Source organism: Vanellus vanellus (genome assembly GCF_965231255.1).
Source record: "Vanellus vanellus genome assembly, chromosome: 4".
NCBI classification, from domain to species: Eukaryota; Metazoa; Chordata; class Aves; order Charadriiformes; family Charadriidae; genus Vanellus; species Vanellus vanellus.
The window spans coordinates 39,210,972-39,237,272 of NC_138909.1; the positions used below are offsets into that span (position 1 = coordinate 39,210,972).

General features: G+C 38.0%; 1 protein-coding gene across 1 annotated transcript in view; it reads left to right on the top strand.

Moving 5' to 3' along the window:
- RAPGEF2 (Rap guanine nucleotide exchange factor 2) overlaps positions 1-26,301 on the top strand; it is a 196,162-nt gene that overhangs the window by 150,770 nt on the left and 19,091 nt on the right. Inside the window, exons 8-17 of the mRNA XM_082483049.1 lie at positions 6,119-6,296; positions 7,862-7,998; positions 8,571-8,729; positions 10,407-10,559; positions 10,937-11,101; positions 14,412-14,519; positions 14,609-14,812; positions 14,899-15,007; positions 17,197-17,443; positions 21,923-22,080. Of these exons, the coding sequence (XP_082339175.1) occupies positions 6,119-6,296; positions 7,862-7,998; positions 8,571-8,729; positions 10,407-10,559; positions 10,937-11,101; positions 14,412-14,519; positions 14,609-14,812; positions 14,899-15,007; positions 17,197-17,443; positions 21,923-22,080 (1,618 nt within the window). The remainder of the gene's footprint in view (positions 1-6,118; positions 6,297-7,861; positions 7,999-8,570; positions 8,730-10,406; positions 10,560-10,936; positions 11,102-14,411; positions 14,520-14,608; positions 14,813-14,898; positions 15,008-17,196; positions 17,444-21,922; positions 22,081-26,301) is intronic.

The window sequence follows — 26,301 nt, forward strand, 5'->3', positions numbered from 1 at the left end:
TGGAGAGGAAGGGGATGTTGAATGTTAATAGGTTGTGTGCCGGCTTGTATTTGCCAAGAACTATAGTTGTGTTGATTTGGCGAAGCAAATCACTCCCTGCTGCTTCTCATGTACGGCTGCTCACTCCTGTTTCTCATGCTTAGTTAATGCTTCCTGTATGGAAGCATATACCTGTTCCTATACGCTCCTAAATGCTTCCTATACCTGTCACGTATCTTACCAGATGATGATCCCGGTTTGAGAGCAAGGGGATTTCAAGCCCGTGAACGCCTGTTATTCCCCCTGCCTGTTTTGGGAAGGCGTTGTTGTTGTGTTGGCTCAGCTCTTTCCTTTGCCAGCCTTCCTTTGCCTTATCCTGTCCTCGGCCTGGTGGCTTCCTGCTGGCCCTACGTGCCCTCTGGTCTCTGCCCAGATACGCCCGGTGGTACAGGAAACCGGGAACATCCTTTCTGAGACCCTCCCAGGATGTGTGTTATTGCTTGGAAATTTTCAAGACGTCAACTTTGTTTTCTCACAAGTCTGACACGGTAACTGGTAGAAGAAAGGTCCACCTTCCAGAAAGTCTTCCTGAGGGAGCCCAAACCTTTATCTCTCAAACCAGAGAGTCCACGCAGCCTGCCCCTAAGTAACTGTATGCAAAACAAAGAGGTTTTACCCTAAGATTAAGTCAGTCTTTCTGACTGTATCAGCCTCTGCAGTGCAGGGCTCTGGGTATCGTAGCATCATAGAATACCAGATTGGAAGGGACCCCAAGGATCATCTGGTCCAACCTTTCTTGGCAAAATGGCCCAGCACCCTGTCCAGCTGAATCTTAAAAGTGTCCAATGACGGGGAATCTACCGCTTCCCTGGGGAGATTATTCCAATGGCTGATGGCTCTCATTGTGAAAATTTTCCTCTTGTGTCTAATCGGAATCTTCCCAGGAGTAACTTGCACCCTTGTAATGCAAGGATGTCTGAAATGGCTCAGGTAAGCTAGGTCCTACTGAACTCCCCCTGCAACTTCGGCTAAGTCCTGTGCAGTATTTTAGCACTCCTGGTGAGTTTGTATCCTCTAATCTACTCTGCAGTTTATAGCCTAGGAGTAACTTCCAGAGTCCTTGTTCCATAGGCCTGTGGTCTCAGGAGGCGTTGCTCCGTTTTGAGAACGTGACAATGAGTTGGCGATAGGGGAGGATGCTGCTTCTGGTGTACGTTGTCTGGATTATTACATTTTTCCATCTCTAGGGGAGGAATAGTGATCAGATTGACTCCTGTGACAGATGTGGGCTGCTGTGCTGTAAATTTTGTAGTAGGCAACGAAAGAATAAATACAGAGAGCAGTAAAAATTTTAGACTAAAAGAGTTTTAAGGTATTCCGCGGCCATTTGCACTCACATTAGTAGAGCATGAAAAAATAATTTTACTACTTCAGATTTGTTTACGTATGATTTGTGTGCATGTAATAGTTCTAATAGATTTTTATATATATGATACTTCTTTAACAAAAAAATACATAGTATAATTACATGGATTGAATTTCATAGCAGTTTATTTATATTGTAAACTTTTGCCCAGTGAGTTGAAAACTGACATAAAACAAAACCCCAGCCATGTTTTCTCTCTGTGGAAAAGCTGGATCTTATGTGCTTGCATAATGACAGGAGAAAATCTTTCAAGCTAATGGAACCTTTTGCAAGTGATTTCATGGGAGGTGTAGTGCCAGTGTTCTTGGTGTTTTGTATTGGCTTACACATTATGAAGTAAAAAACGAATGTTTTCACTAATAAACACTCTTAATTTCATTTCTTAGTTTATTTTTTAGTCCTTAAACTACAATGATTGAAAAATAAGGTGGGGTTGGTTTTTTTCAGCTGAGCTTGACTGCTATGTTAGATTCATGGACTTAAAGGACTGTACCAGAAAATGAACATATTTCTGGTTTGCACAAGAAGTGTCTTCTGTATTTCTTATATTTTTTTCCAGTGTTTTTCTCTTGCGTGTTTGGAGATTTTGGATTGACGATTTAGGTGGCGTCATTAGTCACAAAGGGGATTTATTATTCAAAATGATGCATATTTTCTTAATGTTTCCTAAAGAAAGTGGTTGGAATAAAAATAATAAAAAAATATCTTGGCTAAAATATTCTATTTAAAATACTAAGAAATCAATAATTAACATGATTAATTTTAAGGATTTTCTAGTTTTTTAAGGATTTCCTAGTTTTTCTCTCTTTATATTGTTAAGAGCAGCTGGAAGCTTTTTCCCCAAACCAGTGTTGAAAAGAAAACTGTGAAGGCCACCTAAAACAGAGCCAGTCATCTTGTAAGTTCTCCAAGCCTTCCCACTTTCTTTCCCACAGTAAGGCTGGTATGTGTGTGCAGGCATGTGTGAGGAAGCAGTTATAATATGGGGGAGAGAGCTACTTGATTGTAAAGGTATAGATCTGTTGGATAAGCCTCTTCTGATCCTTTTCTCAACAGATACCCAAAAATTGGTTGGAGAAGGAAATGAGGCATTAAAGGAGGTCATCTTCTTTAGCTGTTCATGTAGTTCATCACCTCTCTCATTATATCTGTGTTCATGATGCCTCCAAAAAATGGAAAACCAGTAGAGTTGGGCCTAACCAGTTTCCTCTCATATATTTAAAGGGACCGATAGGATCTACTGTTTTCCCAATCTGCCCAGTTTCACCTAAAGCAAATGAATGATAGTTCTTTTTCCCCTCTACCCCCAATCAGTCAAGGAGCCAAGGGCTAACTGAGAAAACTTAGACAAGGCTCCTTTACTTTCCATCTTTGCTAGGTATTTCATGGTATTTGTTTAATTAGCTCAAATTGAGAAGTGGCTTTGGTCTTGGAGATCCTTAGCAGTTGGAACAACCATTTTTGTATTACTACAATATTAGCCTTAATAGACACCGCTTTAAATTGGGCAGGTCTCTTTAGGTACCAAATGTGAAATAGCTCTTCACCTCGGTCTTGAAAATGTCCGTCTTCAGTCTCCTGAGTTCTTGTTGGTGATGTGACAAATAAAATATTAGGCTGTCATCATGTGTTTCCTTTGAAGCTTCAGCAAATTTTTCATGCCATCTTTCCAGCTTTGAAGAAAATTTTCATTGCAACTGGTATTCAGACGTTGGAGAGACATTGTTTTGTACTTTAAGCTGCAACCAGCATTCTTCTTACCAGCTAATTTCTCTTATTAACCGAGAAACAAAGGACAATATGCATCTATGAATGCGCTGATTTCCGAGGTGTACTTCATCCTTGATTAAATGCCCTTAAAAAGCACTAAGTCTCATGACTGACTGTAGTACAAATTCTGTCGGGTATTCATCTTGTGTTCTGGATTTTCTGCTGCTGAGGTTTATAAGGAAGCCTCTGTCCTCAGAAGAGCTAATTGAGGTTTTCCCTTTAGTCTTACGCAAATGCACGACTATTGCTTCATAACTAAGGGTTCCTGCGTGGCCATGCTTGATTTTTCTAACACGTGACGGGGTACAGAAGTACCTGAAGTAAGTGGGTTATGAAGTTTAGTGTCTCAGCAAGAGAACCTGGAGTACTTCATGTTACACTTGATGTTACTAAGCCTAAAGAAGCTATTTGCAATGTTTTGTAGATAAATTGGTGCGTGCTTTCAACATTAAGACAGATCGAATTATTCTTAATAATGTACCAAAACTCATGCAAAACTTTTTGCATGTATAAACTGAGGAGGAGTCCGTCCCTGTGGGATGAATTGTTTGATTCTTTACTACTGTGAATGCATATTGCCTATGCGGAAAGGCTATGTTTGTGTTCCTTTAACTTTTGCATAATCGTATCTTTTGCAGAAAATTGCTTGGGTAAAAAAGTATTTTTTTTTTTCTCAAAAGATAAGGTTTATTTTTAAAGGTTGAAGTTAAATTAATACATTTTCTTGTTACTCTGGATTGTTGCATTCAATTCTGAGCTTCTTTGCAGTGGTTTATATTTTTGGATAACTAGTAAGTTAGAAATAGTTGCTTTGCAATTCAGATTTCTACTAATGACTTCAGCTGTCAAAAACATTTAATTAGCTCTGTGAAAAGTGATCATCTTCAGGAAATACTTGTAACCTTCAGCTGTAATTTTTAAAGTATTTTCTGAATACGTAATTGCATTTGATTTGTGTGAGTTTTGTTGGTTTTTTTTTAAATAGCATCAATTTTATTGATGCTTTGACTTATGTTTGGTTTTGGTGTATTGTTTTCAGACAGTCAAATAAATTGTCTTTTAATAATCAGTTTTGTACAATATGTTTAATTTTCTCCTGTATGTTAGCATCATGTGAGTAAATTTAGTTCTGCATTCATCTTACCAACACGCTTTTGAGAAAGCTTGTTCCAGGCAGGTAGGCGAGGCGCTTGTTAGTAATGGGAAGGTTTGCAAAATTGGCTGTGAATTACTCAGTCCCACTGTCACTGGAATTATCACTGTTGGCGACTTCTTATTCTGACAGATCGGTGTCATAAGCTGTGTGTCTACTGACTCATCGTCGCTAATTTTTCCGCCAGTCGCTTTTGATGAAGGCTATTTTGTAAGAGTAGTTAGAGCAACTGTTTCAAATCTATCATACAGAACATGCATGTTAAGCGCAGTAAGACTGCTAATGAAAATACTGCTGGTGGTGCTATCGTTTTTGTGATTTGTTTGTGTGCCTGTATAACACCCTCCTTTATCCTGCTTAAGAAATGCTCAGCATTTTTTCTTAAAAAAAAAAAAAAAAAAAGGGGGGGGGGGGCAAATAATTTGAATATTGTGTAGTTGCTGTTATGCTTCTTATTTTAACAAGACCCTGTTACAAATGTTGTGTTGTGCTGTAAGACAGAAACATTGAAGAATGACACTGACTGCCCCCATCCGTCTCCAGCCATATGCTACCGTTCGTAAGGTGGCCGTGTGTAATGGCATTAAAGTAACAGATGTCAGCCGCAGCCAGCGAGGCAGGGCTAGGGAAGATGATTCTATGAAAATACCAATGTAATTTGTCTTACCTTCTCTGCGTTTGGAGGGTGACCTAGTTTTTGTTTGGTGTTTTTTGTTTTGTTTTGTTTTTTTATCAGTGTGACAGACGGATCAATAAAACAGGCTTTAGTGGCTGTGTTTGCCCCATGTAGTATTTTTAAAGTAGACATGAATGCATTGTGTGTTTCCAGAGTTTCAGAAACAAACCATCCCTAGAAGGTGTGTGAAACTTGATTTCTCAATCCATGGCTTAAAACTTGCTCGTTAGAAGCTTGCATTTCCTTAAAAATTCTCGTAGTTGAGCTTTGGCAGCTGCTGTGGTATTAAATCAGGTTCTGAGAAAAAGCAGCTTTATCAGCCATGACAGACAAAGGTTTGTGGGATTTATTAAGTGTTTGGTCTTCAAACTGGATCATTAAAATGTATTTACCGTTGGTGCTATACTAATGACCTCAGGCTATATATGGACTATATTTTCCTTCATTTTAATACCATTTAAAGGAAGTTAAGTTTGGCAGATATTCTGTGTAGTCCATCTGTGGTGTTCAAGCAGTGACTTTGCATTTTTTCTGTATCTGTAAATTCTTGTCCAGTTTATCAGCAAATGAAAGCCATATTTAACTATGTTCAACTGCAATCATAAAAGAAAAATACAGCCCTAGGTTACTGGGAGATAGCAAAATTCTTGTAGCGTTTTGATGCCGTACTTAGTTCCCAAAACTGTCTACTTAAAATTACATTGCATTCCTAAGTGTCTGAAAATGTGAAGTTGGGGCAGGAATGAAAAATTGTTTTAAATGAACTGTTGATTTAAATTATATTCAGCTAATATTTCAATAACTTATTCCTTGAAATATAACTGCCTTCAATTCCCCCAAGACCTACTGATTAAATAATGCCTGTTGAATCCTGTTTATGTGTGGCTGATTGAAACAAGTGTTAAAAGCCCTGTTTAAACAATGGTTTGGGGTTGATTGTTGGTTCTTTTAAAAAGACATGTAAAGAAGAAAGCAATGTAAAAAACATTGAGTGAATCTGAGTGATCTGTAAAGTGATAGAATTCATTTCTGTACATTTAACTAGAAAACTGTAGCAATGAAGATCACATTTGAATGTTTTCATTTTTTCTTAATTGTTTATACCTGAATTTAGGCTACAGAAAGTGAGGCTGGTGATATGGATCTCAGTGGGTTGCCAGAGACAGCAGTGGATTCTGAGGATGACGATGACGAAGAAGACATTGAAAGGGCATCGGATCCTTTGATGAGTAGGGATATTGTTAGAGACTGCTTGGAGAAAGACCCAATAGACAGGACAGATGATGACATTGGTAAGTGTTGCAATGTAGTAAAATGCTGTCAAACTTGTTCTTCTTAGCTCAAAAAAAGTTACTTTTTGAGCTTGAGGTTTTATTTTAATCACTGGCTTTTGTAGTTGGTAAGTTTAGTGTTTATTCTCTAAGGTGTTTTATAAATGCCATAAATTCAGCCAGTGAATGAGTACAACCAAAGGACAAGAGGAAAACACATAATATGGGTGAGAACTATTAGTTGCTGGCCCTTTCGATCTCAAGCTTCAACTCCTAATTGATATCAGAACTGGTTTATAAAGTAAACATCAATATGTACTGCAAAACAGAGAGAACCTAGGCAAAGTCAACATTAACGTCAACACTGGATGCTTATCACATTAGATTTGTTAATTGTAAGTTGTGATGTTGTGTCTGTTTTTAACCAGATATACATTTGTGTTAAACATTGGAGCCATTAAGACCTTTACGTAAATGTGCATCTAATCAAACTAATTTGCTATGATTAGAGAAGGCTCAGAGGGATCTCATCAATGCGTACAAATACCTGAAGCGAGGGTGTAAGGAAGACAGAGCCAGGCTCTTCTCAGTGGTGCCCAGTTTGAGGAGCAGAGGCAGGGGGCACAAACTCAAAACAGAGGCTCTGTCTGACCACCAGGAAACACTTTCTTTTACTGTGACCGAGCACTGCACAGGTTGCCAAGAGAGGTGATAGTCTCTCTCCTTGGAGGTATTCAGAGGCCATCTGGACATGGTCCTGAGCAATTGGCTGTGGGTGGCCCTGCTTGAGTAGGCGGGTTTGACCAGATGACCTCCAGAGCTCCCTTCCAATCTCAACCATTCTGTGATCCTGAGTAAAAATTCAGGAAAAAGATGGGGTCTTAATGACTACTTTCAGTAGGTTTTTTTTCAGATCAAATTGAATGCAAAAATGTCTCGCATTTAGGACATATAATCCCTCAGCAGGGCTACTGAGAAAAATTGAGTTCTGTAGTTATGAACAATGTAAAAACCAAAAATATGGGAGAAATTCACTGTTGAGTACATATGCAACTCCAGTGCACGCAGAAGACAGAGCAGCAGTAGTCACCTTGAAGACAGTAATCCTGTTTGGTACATCCAAGGGGAACTTTGTGAATCCGCCAGACGATAATCAAGTACAATTTACTGTTAAGTCTAGCCTAGGAAGGGGTGTCTTTACCAGCGAACTTGCTCAGTTTTGTGAAATTTCCCTTCTCGATGTCTTGCTGCGTTTTATATAGGCCTGTCATAGTCTTCAGGGAGTTATTGCCCTGGCTGGAGTATTACAACTATCGTTGGTTGTATTCAGAGTTCTTGGTTACATTACAATTCTTCCATTATGCTGACTTTTACTTTGCAGGGCTTCTATTGATGATATGACCAGCCAGTCTGTGTCTACAAAATACCCAGTAATTACAACAGGCCACTGTACATGATTTATTAGTATACAGAAACGATTGTGCAGCATTTTAGCTTAAGTAGCCTCGGGCATCTTGCTGAAGAACTGTCTTTACTGTGCTTTGTTGTTTTGACATGCACTACTCAGTGGGCTTTTTCTCCTTCAGAACAACTACTGGAATTCATGCATCAGTTGCCTGCTTTTGCCAACATGACAATGTCAGTGAGGAGAGAGCTCTGTGCTGTAATGGTGTTTGCAGTTGTGGAGAGAGCAGGAACTATTGTACTAAACGATGGGGAAGAGGTCAGTAGAAGTTACTTTGGACTCTCCTATTATACCAGGCATCCCGGATTCCACAGGGTTAATGCCCTCTTTTGTGGTTTTGTTTGTTTGTTTGTTTGTTTTTTAAAAGAAAGAAAAGAAAAAGTAACATTAAGCAGGTAAATTAAGCCTCTTTTTGTTCTGGATTACTTTGAAACACTTACTTTTGAAACTGGCACAACATTTCTTATGCAATAAAAGCATAAGAAAAGACTCTTCATAATGTACAAAATACTTCCTGCCTATTGGAGGTGATTTTGGGAGATTATTTCAGTGTTTAAAAATATGAACATTCTTTTTTTAATACTCATTTTACAGTCTTACATAAACTCTTAACATAACTCTTAACATAACTCTTAAGATAAACTTAAGAACCCAGTTTTCTTGAGCTGGAAATAGCCACACATTTAAGGTAAACTAGCTTATAAATGTTTTTAATAGGCGCTAAAAGATAACTTTTACTTGGAAAAATTGGGAGGGTTGTATCTGTATAGTATGATATTACCGTGTTAAGTGATTCAGTCTTCATGTATCCTGCACTATTTGATTTGTAGCTGGATTCCTGGTCAGTCATTTTGAATGGGTCTGTGGAGGTGACGTACCCTGATGGAAGAACAGAGATACTCTGCATGGGGAACAGTTTCGGTGTTTCCCCTACCATGGAAAAAGAATATATGAAAGGAGTGATGAGAACCAAAGTGGACGACTGCCAGGTAGAGTGTCGGACTGCAATACTTGCAAAAATCACATACACATAGGTGTAATGCAGCTTGATAGCCAGACACGGCTATATTTTAAACTGAATACGTGTACAGTCTCCAGCGTGTAACCCTGCGCAGTAGTTGGGAAATACAGCTCCTGCGTACCCACGGTCTGGGAAATTGAATTCTCATCATGTGGATAGGGATCATTTTGGATGAAGAGGTTTACCTGCATGCTTTCTCCAGAACTTGAGGCCCAGCAGTCTATTGCGTACATCCATTGCTTCAAACTTTCCCTTAGCAGGATCTCAAGGTCCATTAGCCATTACAGGCTCTTTTACTTCTACAGGTAATAGCCATTCTTCCTTAGTCGACTCAGCTACTGAATCTTAAAGTCATACAAGCTCCCTCTCCCACCATTTGAGTGGAAAATCTTCTAGTTTCAGCTAATCTGGCCTTTCAAGGAAAATGCCTTGATGTTTACTATAGCACAGTCAGATGAAAGGAGTGCTTCTCATGGCATAAAATTACTAGCCTGATCTGGATACGTGGTTACTATTTGCTTATTCCCATCCAGAAAATAATAGCCGAGTCCTGGGTGAATTAATCATTTTGCTCGGTCCTGATGGCTAATTAGATCCAGTAGGTGCCGTGTGAAATCGGGTGTAAATGTGGGTTAATGGAGTCACCCGGTTTAGTTTGCCCATCTAACTTCCAAAAAGTGCTTAAATGTTACCTTGTTAACATAATGTCTTGCAACAAATCCAAACTGTGGGATTTCTGTTTCAGCTAACTACTAGCTGCTGGAAATAAAAAGGGTATCTAAACGAATTCTAAAGAATGCAGGAGAAAATGTTATCTCTGTGAATCTCACGCCTTTGTCCCAAGTATGTACATGGTGACTTAAGTTTTCAAGCAGAAGAAACACTGTTATTTCCTTTCAGTTAAATACCCAAGTTCATATGCAAAGACAGCTTAATCTTGCCCCAAAAAAGAGACAAAGGTATAAAACTTTTAACAAGTTATAGAAGGCAATTCATAGTGTGTTGTGGGTGGTCTTGATTATATTTGCATAGTGTAGGTGCTAGGAATATTCATAAGATATTTATTCTTGCACTTATTCTTGGCTGGGCAGGTGATTGTAGAAAATATTTTTCCTGCTGTATGCTTTAATCCAGAAGTAATTTGTTTCTGTGTGCCTGTGCTCAGGTAGTTGAATAAATGTTAGTTTTCTTAACGATTGCCTTTATTAATAAATAGCTATGAAAAATGAAAAATATTTACAATGGCAATAGGCACAAAAAATAAAAGGTAGGCTTTCCATTCAATCTCTTAACCCTTCTAAATACCTCATAAAGGCTTGCAGGGGAGAAAAAAATACCATCTGGGATACTGAGCTTCATCTCCAACAGAGGGGAGGTCAAAGCAGCTAAACAAAAATGTCCGATAATGCTAAATCATTTTGCTCTGATGAATCTTGGTCTCCTCTAACTGCAAGATTGTAGTGGAAGTACTGTGCTTGTGTATTCATCTGCTTACTGCAGCTGAACTGCTGGAAAGATAAATTTGGCTCACTGCCGGCTGAGAAACTACTTTATCTTTGCTATTAATAGAGTACTTGCATCTTAAGTCTAAATGCTTTTCTGAAGATTTTACCTTTTAATATCGGTGCGCGATGATTCTTTCCAGTTTGTTTGTATAGCCCAGCAAGATTATTGCCGCATCCTCAATCAAGTGGAAAAGAACATGCAGAAGGTGGAAGAGGAAGGGGAGATTGTGATGGTGAAGGAGCACAGGGAGCTTGATCGCACTGGAACAAGAAAAGGTCACATTGTCATCAAGGTAAAAGCAAAAGAGGGAGTGTCTTGCAAAAGTCTGTGTTCCATAAATTTCTTAACTTGGCAAGTTAGGTTCAGGATTAGTTGAGATATATATTAGAAAAATATTTGTTTGAAAATAGACAGTATTTCTCATTCTTCTTTTTACAATTATGCACATTAATGACTAGGTGATCTCTATAGAACTCAATTACTGAATTTTTTTGCATTTCTTATCACAATGGTTACGCTGTTATGTTGCTTAGCTCATCAGTCAATAGATGCCAATATCCTTTCTAGTGTAATGCATCTTCAGTGTGTTACGAGAAAACAAATTTGCATTTATTGGAAGCCTATTTTAATAACTAAGGTTTGGTTGTTTTTTTTGTTTTGTTTTTATAGGGAACAGCTGAAAGGTTAACAATGCATTTGGTGGAAGAACATTCTGTGGTAGACCCAACGTTTATAGAAGACTTCCTGTTGACGTATCGGACCTTTCTTTCCAGCCCAATGGAAGTGGGCAAGAAGTTGTTGGAGTGGTTCAATGACCCCAGCCTCAGGGATAAGGTTAAAATCCCCTGAATTACATACCTGTTAGCATTTGCACTGAAACGTAGGCTATTAAGAATAAAATAAGTTTTAGAGGGAGTGACTAAACTGAATAAGACACAGATAGCTGGTGACATATTTTAATGGCAGAATATATGGATAAAACTAAGAAAATGCTGTTTCCTTATTTATTTGCCTTATTGTATTTTATTTAAGTACTAATCATAGACTTATAGAATACTTTGGGTTGGAAGGGACCTTTAAAGGTCATCTAGTCCAAACCCACTGGCAATGAGCAGGGACATCTTCAACTAGATCAGGTTCCTCAGAGCCCCGTCCAACCTGATCTTGAATGTTTTCAGGGATGGGGCATCTACCACCTCTCTGGGCAACCTGTGCCAGTGTTTCACCACCCTCATTATAAAACATTTCTTCCTTATATCTAGTCTAAATCTGCCCTCTTTTAGTTTAGAACCATTACCCCTTGTCCTATCACAACAGCCCCAGCTAAAAAGTTTGTCCCCATCTTTCCTGTAGGCCCCCTTTAAGTACTGAAAGGCTGCAATAAGCTCTCCCCGGAGCCTTCTCTTCTACAGGCTGAACAACCCCCAGCTCTCTATTTTTATTTAATAAAATTCAATAGCATTCTATTGTTTCTTGAAATTTGAGCATATAACCAAGTTCTGTGTTTTCCATTCATATTACTAGTTAGCGCAACTTGGCAAACATTTTGTGATAACTTATTTTTGTATAAAGACACTAGAAAATGTAGCCATTGTTAAGAATCTGTTGAACCTTACACAGCATTAAAAAAATCCAACCCAAACACAAAAAAGCAATCAAACATCCTCTTCCCTAAACAGAACTGCCACGATGGAAGAATAAGGCCCTGTATATCCAGTTTGGCACACTGATCGCACTGTCTGTTGAGGCTATACTGTGCTTCAAACTGTAATGCTTTATTTTCACTTGTATACGACTTTCTTATAAGTGGAGATTTCAAGATGTTTTTTTGCAAATTTGAAACCAAGGGAATTTTATCAATAAGGTTAAAGAGAAATTTGGGGTTCGACTTTTATTTCAATCTGGGTATTTCTTCTAGAAATGGTAGTATATCTGTGCCTTGGGGGAAGGATCTTACATGTGGCAGAGGCTAGGCTTTGCAGCTAATATCGTTTAGCATAGGCTTGTTACAGCTTCAAAGCTATAATATTGGAGTTCGTCTTTAACCTTATTTTTCTTGTCCTCCAATGGATAATCCCCTCAGCTGCTGTAAAAGCATGAGCCAGCACAGTTGCTGCTATCAGGTCTGAAAACAGAGCAACTCTGCCATCTCGGTAACCAACCCTTTCTGACACCGAGTAGCGCTGACAAAAAGGCAAGAGTCAGAGAACAGCTCGGGACAAGTGGAGATAAGCAAGCGGGGAACAAGGAGTCTGGAAGATTTTGGCTGTTTTGTATTAGGGGCTGATAGGCAGTGAGAAGAGGGAGAAGGGGCGGGTAAAACTTCCTGAGGATCATCAGAATTCGGTAGGAATCAGACCGGGACATTTGAGATACAGCTTTACTGTGGATTTTGCCCAGAAGCAGGGTACTTGACTTTAATCCTCTTTTAATGCTGCGTCCGGTTGTGACACAAGTAATAACATTCCTCTGGAAGTCACTGTTCAACTCTTTCCAACGCAGTGTCTTTTGTGTACCGTGCTAAGTCCCGACTTTGTCAGGAGCATTGATATCGAAGCTGTCCCTGCAGTGATTTAAAATATATTACATGGTATGGCTTGCAACTTCCCAGCCAACTTTAAACGTCTGCAATTAGCCTAAATGTAACCAGATATTGCCTGGATCTTCCAATGTCGCCCACGTTAATGAAAAACACCAGAGATGTCTAACAGAAAGGAAGCTCATCTTCAAAAGTAGAAAAATCTCAACCATGTCAGAAATGCCACCCCTAGCCTACACCCCTGTGGCTGGGAGCTGCAACCCGTCCTGCTGTGCGGTTGCCTCCTGTTAGAAATCTGAACTCTCGAGGAGTTCTGAAGTACTTGATTTGATGGGTCATGAATTTCGGCAATTCTTCTGAATTCACTTGCTTTTCTGAGATAAAAGGGAAACTACTTGGAAACTCTATAAACACAATAAACTGTACAGCTCCCATGATGGTGGCAGAATTTGGTTTTTGGATGCCTCTGTAAAATCTTTAGCTCGAGGCTGCAGGGGTTTAGATGTTGTGCAGATGCAGAGAATGGACAGTGGTTAGCTTTAGCTGATTAAAATTTGTATGAGATTTTCTTCTTAAGCTCCAGTTTTTGAAATGTTTAGGGGCTTTCCCTTACTAACCTCTTTTCCCATCGTAACAGAAGAAATGCAGCTGTATTTTTAAGATAACTTTGAGTGGCACATCCATTTTGTATTCAGGAGTTTTTAAAAATAGCATGAATCAATATTAATTCAAGACAAAAAAAATCTTGTATTTTGTCAGGACAAGTTCCAGGTCAAATCGCATACCAAGATAAAATTTTATAGTGGAAGCATATATTTTTAAAAATTGTGGTTCTTCTTTTGTGACTTTACCTTCAGTAATATTAATTGATCGTGTTCATTTATTTGGGGTTTTTTCCTAACAAACTGTAATAGACTAGCTAAAATTGCTCTGAACTTGATAATCATAGTTGCTTGGAGAGAGTAGGAGTGCAGAAGGAAGGAATAGTAACCTGAAAGATTGACTCTAAGGAAAAGAATTGCATGTATTTGCCGTTAAGTCCTCTTTCCTGCTTCTCACAATAGCTCATTTTTCCTGCCTCTCTAAACATACAGTAGCTCTTTTACACAGGTAAATGCCTAATGAAGTTAATGAGAGCTTATCTAAAGATTTGTGAGATTCAAGAGCCAACATAAAGCCATACCGGAAGCTCTGTGATCATGTGCTCGAAGAATTAAGCAGATTTGGAAATGGACATGAATAGGAAATTGTTGTTATGTTATAAGGCAGAAATAGATGTAACTCGTTGCCTTGTACCTGTGTGCTCTATTCCCTACTCAGTCAAACTTGGTGTAGCCAGTGTTAATTTTCTAACTCATAGTCTTCTTTACAAAATACAACATACATTCGCTTGTACAAGTAAAAGCAATTTTAATATTTAACTAGTTCTATCCTACTGGTAAACGATTGCATATTAGTAAAGTTAGATTTGGGTGTGTATATATCATATTAAGTATTCCAATGGAAATTTACAGGGGCTTTAAGGAGCAGTATTTTTAAAGGACTTGACACTAGCGCTGTTATGGACATTCCTGGAAAATATTTGTATTATTGATTAATTTTCAGGTTACACGGGTAGTATTGTTGTGGGTGAACAATCACTTCAATGATTTTGAAGGAGATCCTGCTATGACTCGATTTCTGGAAGAATTTGAGAACAATTTGGAGAGGGAGGTAAGAGTGAGGGTTTTTTCTGACAATTTGGGATGGCAGGGAGTAGCTAGGCTTTCTTATATATAACTCATTGTGCTTTGCTTTTGTAGAAAATGGGTGGACATTTGAGGCTGTTAAATATTGCTTGTGCTGCTAAAGCTAAACGAAGATTGATAACCTTAACAAAGCCATCTCGAGAAGCCCCTTTGCCTTTTATCTTGCTGGGAGGATCAGAAAAAGGATTTGGAATCTTTGTTGACAGTGTTGATTATGGTAGCAAAGCTACAGAAGCAGGCTTGAAACGTGGAGACCAGGTATGTAATTTTAAATTATTTTTTTTTTACTTTTTTTGTTTCCTTTCTCTTAGCTAAATAAAAAAAAACACTATCTGTATTTTTAGATACTGGAAGTGAACGGTCAAAACTTTGAAAACATTCAGCTGTCAAAAGCCATGGAAATCCTTAGAAATAACACTCATCTGTCTATCACTGTGAAAACCAATTTATTTGGTAAGTTTGTGTGCACTTTTTATTCTAATTTCTGTTCTAATTTAGATGGGGTCTTTATTTTTTTATGGTTTTAAATAGTTTGTATTGGGGAGCATAGAAAATGGAGGCTTGCAGGTCCTAAAATACCTTAGTTTACAATTGCAAAGAAAAATTTATGAACAGGGTCTTATAGCAAGTGACTTCACTCTCACAAGTGCACATTTCTGGATTAAGAGGAAATATTGCGACAGTTCAGCTCAAACTTGTCAAATGTGTTTGTACGTGTAACTTTTAGTGCTTTCTCAAGAAAGAAGCCTCTTTTGGAATTTCAGTTCATCCCTGATCTTAATCTGTCTGCTGAATTTGCTCATAGTTTTTCAGTCCATGCCTACAATGAGTGCGACAAGTTTAATAAAAACTTTTCTTGCCAGCTAGGTGGAAAACAATCTTTCTAACCCTCCAAATCTGTTCTCTTCATTTCTCTCTCTAATAAGTACTGAAGCAGTCATGAAGGAGTCTTTAAGCAGCTCAGGAGCTCAGTTAGCATCATAAGTAATTAACAGTTTGTGGGGTTTGTTTGATCTTTATCACTGGCTACTTGGATTATTTATATAATTTAGTGATATGTTCCCCCTAAGTATCTCTTTCAGAATCAGGTTCTTCATTGCAAATAAGTAGGGCAGAATATTACCACAGGATGTCCCTGCACTAACTGATGATTAAATATGCTTAGGTTATCTCCAGAAGTCATTTGTCAAATCTATTTCCTGGGAATTTTTTTTTTTTTTTTTGCTTTACAGTAAAGATTCTGATATTCCAATTATTTCTAATAATTAAGGCATTCCTTAGTATATCTGTATATGCCTGCTTGGCAGTATGTGCTTGTTTCTCTAGGTATAAGTTCTTTGTAACCATCCTTCACGCACTAGGTTTTTTGAATCTCATGTGTTGCTTTAGGATGTTTAAGATTAAACCCGTTTTCTTCAGAAGTTGTGTTTTTCAAAGTCTTTAATCTTGTTGCTCCACTCCAAATACTGAAATCACATCATAGCAAAGTCTCAGAACAGTTACTTTGTGTGTATTGCATGCAGTATTCCTTATCAACAAATCCCAAAAGGGGAGTTTCCTGTTTTTTAAAGAGCATCTTCTTATCTGAATCTAATTTGTCTCTCCAGCCCCCAGCTCCCATTCGACAGTACGGTTATTGCCTCGGATTACTCTCCTCCGCTTTTCTTTGTGTGTCTTATTTGAAGCTTTTGAAGTGTCTTGGTGATTTGTTGTGTACCTCTGGAGATAAGGATGAATATTAAGGACAAATTTAATACATAATAGTAAAACCTAGCCCCTAACGCTCATCCTTAGCTGGTTGTCCTTGTTCCCACTTTTTCTACGATGCCTTGGTTTTAATTATCAGTTTTCCTTTATTATTACAAATCAACTCATCAGATTATTTTTCCATTTGTATATGGAGACTTCCTCTCACACTCAGAATATTTGACTTCACCTCCACGTAGTTTTGTTTGATCTGTTTAAATACATGAACGTTTCTGTGAAGCTAAAAGTTGCAGCAGCAGAACTAATTCACAACTTCATCAGGTGTTTCTGCCTCAGCAATGACTCTTTGCTGGGGAGCTGAGGGAGTCTTAGAGGTTTATCTGTGTATCTGGCCGATGGACGCAACAGCCCCGTCAAACATCCAAGGTGTCTCAGTATTATGTTTTTCTTGTGACTTTGTTGCAGTTTCCCCTCCGATTTCTTGATCCTGTTGACTAATAATTTCTTGTCCACCTGAGAGCTTTCTGTTGCTGGCTACCTTTTTAAAACCTTCCTCTAAGTTGTTAGCTTTCCCATCTCATTTTTGTCTAGTGGGCTCTTTTTATGCGTGCTACTATTTTGCAGAAGCCTGTGACTTTAGGTTGAAAGGTCAAAGTCCGTCTGTTGACACCATCCGTGCAACCATGTGGTCAATCTAGTGTATTTTTATTCTGAGCTAGGCCAATGTACTGATTTTCTGATCCATGCTACAGAAAATTAATGATATTTTTAATTTTTTTTTTAAAGTCATACATCTAAATTCATTTAATACTTGAATTGACAGAATATCCTAATCAGTTTTTTGTAATGATTAATATTAAACTGGTCTGGTCTGCACTGAGCTTTCTTTTACGTTTTTATTCTTTTTCTTTCTTGCCTTTTCCTGTTTTGTGCAGTTTTTAAAGAACTGTTAACACGGTTGTCAGAGGAGAAAAGAAATGGTGCTCCCCACCTGCCTAAAATTGGTGATATTAAAAAGGCGAGTCGTTATTCCATCCCAGACCTTGCCGTTGATGTGGAGCAGGTAATAGGACTAGAAAAAGTAAATAAGAAAAGTAAAGCGAACACCGTTGGGGGAAGAAATAAATTAAAGAAGATACTTGACAAGACTCGAATCAGTATTCTGCCTCAGAAACCATACAAGTGAGTTTGTTTTATTTCCTCTTAAATATTTGCTTTGTGTTAAATTTTAATAATTTCTCATGATACTTAAAATTTGTCATGATACTTTTTAAAATTGATTAATGCAAAACATGCTTATATCTGAAAAAATGTAATAGAAAATACTAGTCTGAATATTTGAATGATCATAAACTACTAAAAATGCAGCAATGGCACAAATACTTTTTCATGTCATTTACTGTTTTCTTTTAAGAGGATGGTTTGCTGGAAGCATCCGGGGCAATTAATTTCAGAATAACTCTGCAAGCAGGTTTGCTTGCAGATGGTTGATAGGAGCAATGATTTCAATTTATCCACATTCCAGTGGTCTATAAGAATTTCTGCATACAGCTGAGGTTAAAATTTTAACTTGTGTTCTTTGATAGGATTGAGTATTTTTTTAATGAAAGCTAAATATGGTATCTCATATCTTTATTCTATGAACACATTTTAGAAAGAGTTCTGATAACGATTGTTGGAACCAATAGAAGAATGAGTTTTATATGATTTTATGGGAATCTGGTTCTTGGCCAAGACAGATGGCATCAATGGGGGGAAAAATGAATTGTAGAGGATAGTTGATGTGCAGTCAGTGTTTTCTCTTGCATTTTTTTCTGTGTCCCCTGGTGAAATCTAGTCTATGTAAATTCATGAAAAAGGATACTTGTGCTGAAAATCTAGGATTTTTTCCTGCTATCACTTTTCAAAAAAAAGTTTGTTTAACTAATATTAGGTATTCCCTACTAAATGAATACTGTTCTGAAACATTATAAGTAGAATGTTAGTAATGTAAAGGCTATATTAATATAATTTATTAGATCCAAATAATGGATATTTCTTAAACTGACACAGATACATTTCAGTAGAGGAGAATCTGTAAATCTTCTTTTTATGTTGTTTGTTTTTAGAATATTTCCTTTTATTTCACCAGTCTTGTATGTTTGTTCCTCTGATGAGCCATGCCTACTGTTAGGTGTGGGTTTTTGCATTGTTCACCATTGTTCACAGCTTTTGCATAAAATGTTCTTGTTGGTTTTCTTTTTTTCTCTGATTCCTTTCACTTTTGCACTTTTTCTGTGCAGGGACCTCTTTGGGTAAGACTCAGAAAAACAGTACACTTGACCTATTTTCTTTTCCTTTTGCTAGCTTTACTTCATGTGTTATATATAGCAATTTGTCTGCAGAGCCTGTTGACATTCAGTTGTTTGTGTCTGCATGGTTTCTGCATAGTGATGTGTAGCTGTAGACGTTCCTGTTTGTGCTTTTTTCCCCCTATTGCTTAGAAACTTCTATCTCATTCTTCCTAATAATTAATGGTGTTATGTACATTAAGGGATTTTACCTAGTCTCACGTGTTTTTACCAAAAATCAGGAGTAAATCGGCTTTTTCATCCCTCTTTCCTTCATTAAAGTAGGTATTTACAGACTTCATGAGTCAGCTAGATTTTGAGGTGAAACTGTCCACCTTTTTTTTGAATGTAAATAGGTCTCCAGTGCCTCCAGAATGTATCCAGATAAAACCAATCTTTAAACTAGAATGAGATCACTCTTAGAGGGAGAGCTTTGTGAGACCTTAAATCAGTATTAAAGGTGAATGAGTTTGAGCGGGAGATAATGCCTTCCTTCAGTCTTGCTTTTTAGTCCAGTCATGTCAAGTAACTTCCCAAACTGAGCACACAGCACCATTTCCTCTGCACCTACTGGGAGATCTCCTTCTCTCTGCCAGCTGTGAGGCATCTCTTGAAGTGCGCTTCTGGCTACAGCCCCCGCTCGAGTGCTTTGCTTTCTTTACCCTTCTAATGCAGAGTGGGTTTGTGGTCTGTCGGTTTTGTTGCTCTAAATAAGGATTAAGCACAATCCCACCTCCACCTCTAGCAAAGCTGTGCCTGGTCCGTAGTGCAGCAGATGAAGAATCAGCCCCTCTCTCTCCTCTCTATTTGCAGCTGCGGTGGGATGCACAGTATACTGTATTTTGAAGGAAGAAGCATTCAGACAGCTCTGCCGTTCCATTATCCCTTCTATTCTGTTTGTCATTCAGCAGGAAAGTTATTTCTTTGTTAATACTATCTTCCTGCATGGCAAATGCGTACAGAAAGCAATAGAAATTACTTTCCTTTAAAACCACAATCTCCTTTCACCGGCATAATAAGATGTTTTACCTAACAGCAGGGGCAGTTGACCTTCATGGGAGCTGGAGTTTTCTAGCATTGCTTTCTGCACCAGAAATTTCTGGGGTTCGTTTCTTGTTTGCATAAGTTAGAACTCACTCAGAGCCTGATTTAAGTTTTAAAAATAGAGTAAACTGAGTGTAAGGTACATATTTCCAGTTCAGTGTATGAATACTTAGAATCGAGAAGAATTTTAGAAACATTTTCTTTTTTTAAAACCTAACATTTTTCAGTTGATCCACTTTATTGAAGCTGCTCTGGTCATGACGCACGGGATAGGTGTGAGATTATGTAACACTGACAAACCCCCAAAAGGAATACATAATGCAAGTGAAGCTATTAATATAAGGGGGAGCGTCACATTGTCTTCATTTGATTTGAATTTAGAGAAAAGGCTGGTGTTGGTACATTTTATGAAATATACTATATAGTTGTTTAGAACCACCAGAAAGCATTTTGAGGTTCGGGGACCTCGGAGTTTTTTGTTGACTTGGTTTTTTTGGGTGTGTGGGGAGTGTTTCCGACTTGAAAGACAAGACATCGATTGCTGGGAATGTTTCTAGTTGTAGTGAAAGACTTAGTGAAAGACCTTGTGGCTTAGCATAAAAGTGCTGGGTGCCAAGTTGGTCATCACTGCTTGTCACAGTATTTTGTGCTTTATGTGCAAGTACAGAAATACAGATGTTCAGATTCAGCTTAATTTCTGACTGAGAGAGCATCCAATAACTTTTTTTGCAGTGGAGTTGAGTGTTTCTGTCACTCTTGTGACTTGAGGTTCACACTTCATAAAATATCTTGGTAATACCCAGTCCTCTTGTTATTTTGAAAACAAAACGATGAGAAAACCCAAACACATCATACAGAGATACCCTTCCAACCTTTTTTAATTTTCATTGCCTTCCAAAAAGCAGTTGCTGTGTGCATGTCATTAAAATTGTCTTCAATGCCGGGAGATCCTGTCCTGGCTTCCCAGAGTACTGTTCAATTCATAGCACTTAAAGAAGTGGTACAAGAGTGTGCTGGGTAAAGTAATTCATTGGTAAGCACAAAAGGATGCTTGTGCTGTAACAGCTCAACAGGGATAATTATCAGGCCCTTAATTACTTCTGTTTAGGTTTTCTGAGGATGGATAGAACACTAGACAAAAGCTTAAGTGCCCAAAATTAGGGTACAAATGATCGTTTGTGTTGCATCATTTAATTTAGTAGCTTGACTTTTTAGAGTTGCAGTAGTGTGCAATGAAAATGCAATGACATTCTGGTTTATGCTTTATTTACATGTGTAGATACAGATTTAGACGCGTTAACCTTTTTAAAAGGCTTTGCCTATAGTGGCTAAATTTTTAATTGATTTCATTTTCTATAACGGCTGCTGTTCAACATTTTACACCCTCAGAGTATTTTATTAAGGATTTGCAGCTATATATAGAAAAGTTCAATGGCTAGCTCCAGCTTTGTCCTGCTTCACTTGCTGGTTATGAACTCAAAAGCAAATAAGCAAATTAGTGCCTGCTGTAATATGATGATCGCCCTGTCTCTGATCCATCTGACCTCTTTAGATGCACTGCCTTGCACAATTTAAAAGACAAAATCCTTCACCTTTATCACAGAATACTTTATTTACAGCTGTGAGGCACTTTGCAGGGGATACTGATAGCACCCAAGTGCCGATGCTTACCTCGGCCCTCCGAGTTAGCTGCCATCTCTCCAGTCTCATTCAGTGAAGAGAAACTCAGAGGAGGTGATACAGGGTAGGAAAATGGATGATCTCAACAATCTTGTCTTACCTATCTGTTGAAAGATCTTAGTGGGCTGTGTTGGCTACGATACGTCCCAAAGTGCAGTTGCAAAATCGTATCGGTGGTGGGGTGAAAGATCTGTGAAATTCAGGTTTTATGAAACAGCACCGAGGGGGTGGCAGTATCAGTCAAAGTTCAGGTGATAGGGTGATGCAGGAATGATGAGGTACGTATCAGTTTTTGGTTAAAGATCTTGGCCACTGTGGGAAATCGTCAAAAAATAACGAGCCTGGCAGCTCCTCAGAGCTCAGTGGTGAACACGAGGATCATCTGGCAGTGTGAGCAGCAGATGTACTTTGAGTGGATGTTTGGGTGCCGTTGACAAAGCTAGACGGCAAGTATTGTTGTCTGGAGAATTTTAACTTCTGAATAGTGATTACTGTACTAACAATTGAAAGTGTGAAAACTTAGCAATATCGACGTCCCTGCATCCCTCTAGTATAGCCCAGGCTCTGAATGTTTGTAAATCCTGATCTTATTTATTTATGGACGCAGTGACATTGGAATTGGCCAGTCTCAGGATGACAGCATTGTGGGACTGAGGCAAACGAAGCACATTCCTCCTGCTTTACCTGTCAGTGGAACCCTGTCATCCAGTAATCCTGATCTACTGCAGTCTCATCACCGCATCTTAGACTTCAATACTACTCCAGGTAAGGATCTTTCTTTGTTGTTCTTGACCTTATTATTTCCTTTCATTGATCTCTTTTATTTTTTTATATATTTTTTTTTTTCCTCTGGACTTCCAGAGTCTGTAAATGCATGTGAGTGTGCTGTCACCCACAGAGTAGCTACATGTTAGTGCATTAGGATTTATTACATTTGCTCCAATATACTTTACCCAAATGTATTTAGATGTCTATTTTTCAAGTATGTTTTATACAGAGTGCCTCTTACTGATTGAATACTGCTGGCCAGTGCGAACTTATTTTGCTCGGTATCTTATAATTTGCCCTGATAGATCCAACTTTACAAGACCTGCAGTATTTTCAAACAACACAGTAGATCGTTAGCTTACCGAAAAGCGAAAGGGCATTGGGCTGGGACACAGGACATGCGTTTCAGCCTTTTTCTGAACAGACTTCTATAATCTTGTACTACATCTGTAAGGGACAGAATTTCAAAGTTCCCTGTTAGTCATCCTGCCCTACAGTTGCATGATGAATTCTTTGTATATAAAGTGATTTAAAATCCCATTCTGAAATACTTAAAAAAAAAAAAAAAAAAAAAAAAAATGAACACATTTAGCAGAGAGGAACAAATCATTGGGGCGAGTGAGGGAGAAAAGGGGAGAATATGAGAAACCTGAGAGTCACATCTTATGAGAAGGGTTTAACCGTAGCTCCTGGCGGGGCTGGGATTTGGTCTTTTATCTGGCTGCAGGAAGGTTCTTAGTGGGAAACCTTCTCCGAGTTAAGTATCCAAATCTTTGCTGTTAAAACGTAGCTGCTGAAGGAAGATATGGTGATGGTAGCTGTGCAGACACCTGGTTATTTTAGGCTAATCTTTAGAGTATTTCTCAAAAGTAGAACCAAAAATGCAGTGCCCTCCTAAGCCTGGGGGATTTCAAACCTTACCTAAAAGGGCAGTGCTTAAACATTAGCCTACGTACTCTCTGAGTTGGTGCAATATTCGCACTGGAAACTGTGATACTGAGCATTGCTTCACCCAGGTTTCTCGGGGCTAGAGAAGACTACAAGAAGGTGGTGTGTGATTTTTTTTTTTTGTCCCAGTGTCTGAAATTGCTCCTGAGAGAGTGGGAAGATCGGTATTTTTTTGTATTTTATCTAACAACTAGTGTCCAACGTTTTGAAGATACTCTTTATCAATAAGAGCCTAATTTGTCATCAGCACTTCATCTATAAATGGGTGAAGATTCCATTCTCCAACTTGCCATTTAACTAGACCAGACAGTTCTAGGTAATTAATGTGCCCCTAATGCTGAGTGCAGGGGCTGGTTACCTTCCAGAGCTGCGGGCATCGCTGTCTTGCACAGCTCAAACAAACTCCATTAATTGAGAAGGAGAGCCATTACAGGTCTGAACATCCTTCGGTCACAGGTGGAGTTCAGAAAAGTTTAATAAGTGAATAATGTTCTACTGTTTGCCTTTTGCTTTGAGGAAACAAGATAAATAATGATCTAATGCCATTGCTTCAGTGTTATAGAAGCTTTTCCGTTATCTTTATAGCAAATTTATTAAGTATTTAGTGCTTTTTCATTTAAAAAAAAAAAAAAAGGCAGCTCTTTTTTTTTTTTTTTTTTTTTCTTCTTTGCTTAAAATTTGCCCCAATGTCCAAACGCTGAATATTTTTAAAGTAATTTGCAGGTGTAATTTTCCCTGTGTGGGAAGGAGGAGAAAGAGGGGCTGAAATAAAACACATATATGTTAAGGGCTTTGGGGATGGTTGCATTGTACATAGAAGAGTTGAATTATACCTCTATATACTTCAAAAAAAAATTAAAGCCCACAGTTTTAATTTCTTTTATTACTTTGGACTAAATTAAAAATGGAGATGGAGGCAGCTTGCAAGAAATTGAATGCACTGGAGAAGAAAGAAAGAAGTGGAAAAGTGGTAGAACAGCCATCCTTTGAGGCTTTGGGGAATATCCCTCAGGATAGAAAATAAAACAACTTGCTGTTTTGGAAGGGTAGTCTTTGAGGAGAAAATGAGAACATACTTTCTTTTTTTTAAGCTTGAAATCTGCAAGGATTCATTTTAGTTTCTCTTCTGATTTGCACAGGCTTTTTCAAATGTACTTGTTAAGGTTTATTTTTAAATGTTCAAATAGTCAATAGCACTTTGATTTCTCTTCTCTTGTGCTGTCTTTGCTATTCGATTAGAAGTCAAAATAATACAGTAATGATGAGCTGCCACTCACCGGTACTTTTTTTTCCCCACTCGAGCTTTCTAAGGGACTAGATTCCTATCACATAGCATTGCTTTCTTCAGCCTGCCACTCCAGGTTCCTTTTTTTGAAAAGGAGTGAAGGGGGGGTGATTACGATTCTCTTCAAGTGCTGTTTTATTTAAAAATGATTGTCCTGAATTACTTGCTGCCATTGCTATAGCTGTAATCATTTCGATTGCTGGCAGACTCCTCTGCATTCTGTGTAGTGCTTTTCCTACCGGCTCGGGTAGGTACGCAGCCTGAGAAACTGGATGGTAAAATACGGTGCAAAGATGACACTTTTCTATTTGCTGTTCTCTGCGTTTCTCCATATTGACTGCAGTGATCCAGCAGAGCGGGTTATTTTCTCCTTGCACAAAACACTTGCTCCTCGGGAGCGTTAAGCGAGTTTTCGCCATGGTATTGTTTACAGTAGTTTCCCGTCTTCACAGCATTTCTTTGAGTGGCAGGTACTTCTGTAACGGCAAGAGGGCAACAAGGTCTAGAGGGCGTTCTGGTTTTTAATAACGTCTCTGAAAGGTTGGGTCTTTGGCATCTGCCTTCCTCAAGATGTCAAAAGATGTAGAAATTATTTCAGGCACTGGTCTGTATCCCTCTTGAACTAATTACTGAAGGCAGGCAGGTCAATATAGAGTTGGTGATACAAGGCAAAATTGCCTCCCTACTTACAAGGTATTTGCACATTTGACTCAGGTACTTAGAAATGGCTAAAAACTGCCTGTACCGATGCCCGTTTTGCGTAACCGATGATGTAATCATTCGGTTCTAATGTGTTTCAGTATTAGTGTTTCTCAAAAATACTACTGCGAGCTTAAAACTTATGGGCTTAATTGCATGAAATTTGTAAACTAATATATTTAAGCCTAAACAGCCTTTGTGGTAGAAAGATTTAGCTTAATGCTTTCCAAATGATTAGTTTGGAGACATGCAGCAGCAGTGGGAAGATGTTAATTTTTGGTCTTTTGTTACAAGATTTCTGTTGCTGAATAGAACTTTCTGTAGTAATTTGAATGCATGTTATGCACATTCAGGTCTTGTCAAAAAAGATTGTGGTTGTATCAAAGTGAATGTTTTCATCTGGCAGCTGTTTTTTAGTATTTTTTTTTAATAATGATCATTTTTTGGCTGTAGATTCCGAAGGCTTTCTATTATTATTTGTTTTCTTGTTTGTATGATCTTTATGATCTAAAAAACAAAAATAAAGAAATTGTTAAAAAGATACTCACTAAAGAAAGAATAATGACCAGATGTCGTGCCACACAAAACTAGAAAAGGTTATTTGTAACAGAGGGAAGAAATTAAATTAATTGAAAGTACTTTATCTTGTCAGTTAAAAATACCTTATGTTAAAAAATCCAGTGGTGGATAGCTGTACAATTTTAGCTCCTTTCCCCCCTTTTTTTAATAATATAATAACAGTAAAACTTTAGTTGATTAATGGCCAAGATTTCAATCCATTAATAAGATCATGGAAATATCAAATCCAGCATTTGGAGTTAGGCTGGTAATTTTCCAAACTTCCTAAAAACAGCCGCCTTGTAGGTGTTCGCTGTAAGTTTTCTGTCATCAGTCACTCGAAACAATAATATATTTAGAACTCAAATATTTGTGAAGTATTTCTCTATCTCTGGCTGCTTTAGTTCTTAATTACTAAAACATTGGCACAGAGAAATAAAGAGCAAATTTTCAGTTTGTTACTTACATTGAAATCATAATAATAAATGTATCAAGGATAGAGTATTTTTGATAATTAAGTACTTGGATGCATTAATACTACTGCAGTTTATTTGTGTATATAAGCATTCTGGCCATTATACATGCGTCTTCCTAGCTACTTATATGTATATGTCTTCCCTTTGTGTGTGGCGCTATGGTTGAGTGTCAGACTTAGGTAAATTAGTCTATTTTCTTAAAAGCATCCATAGGAAGATTGACGCTCTGATCACCTAATTTGCTTAAACTTC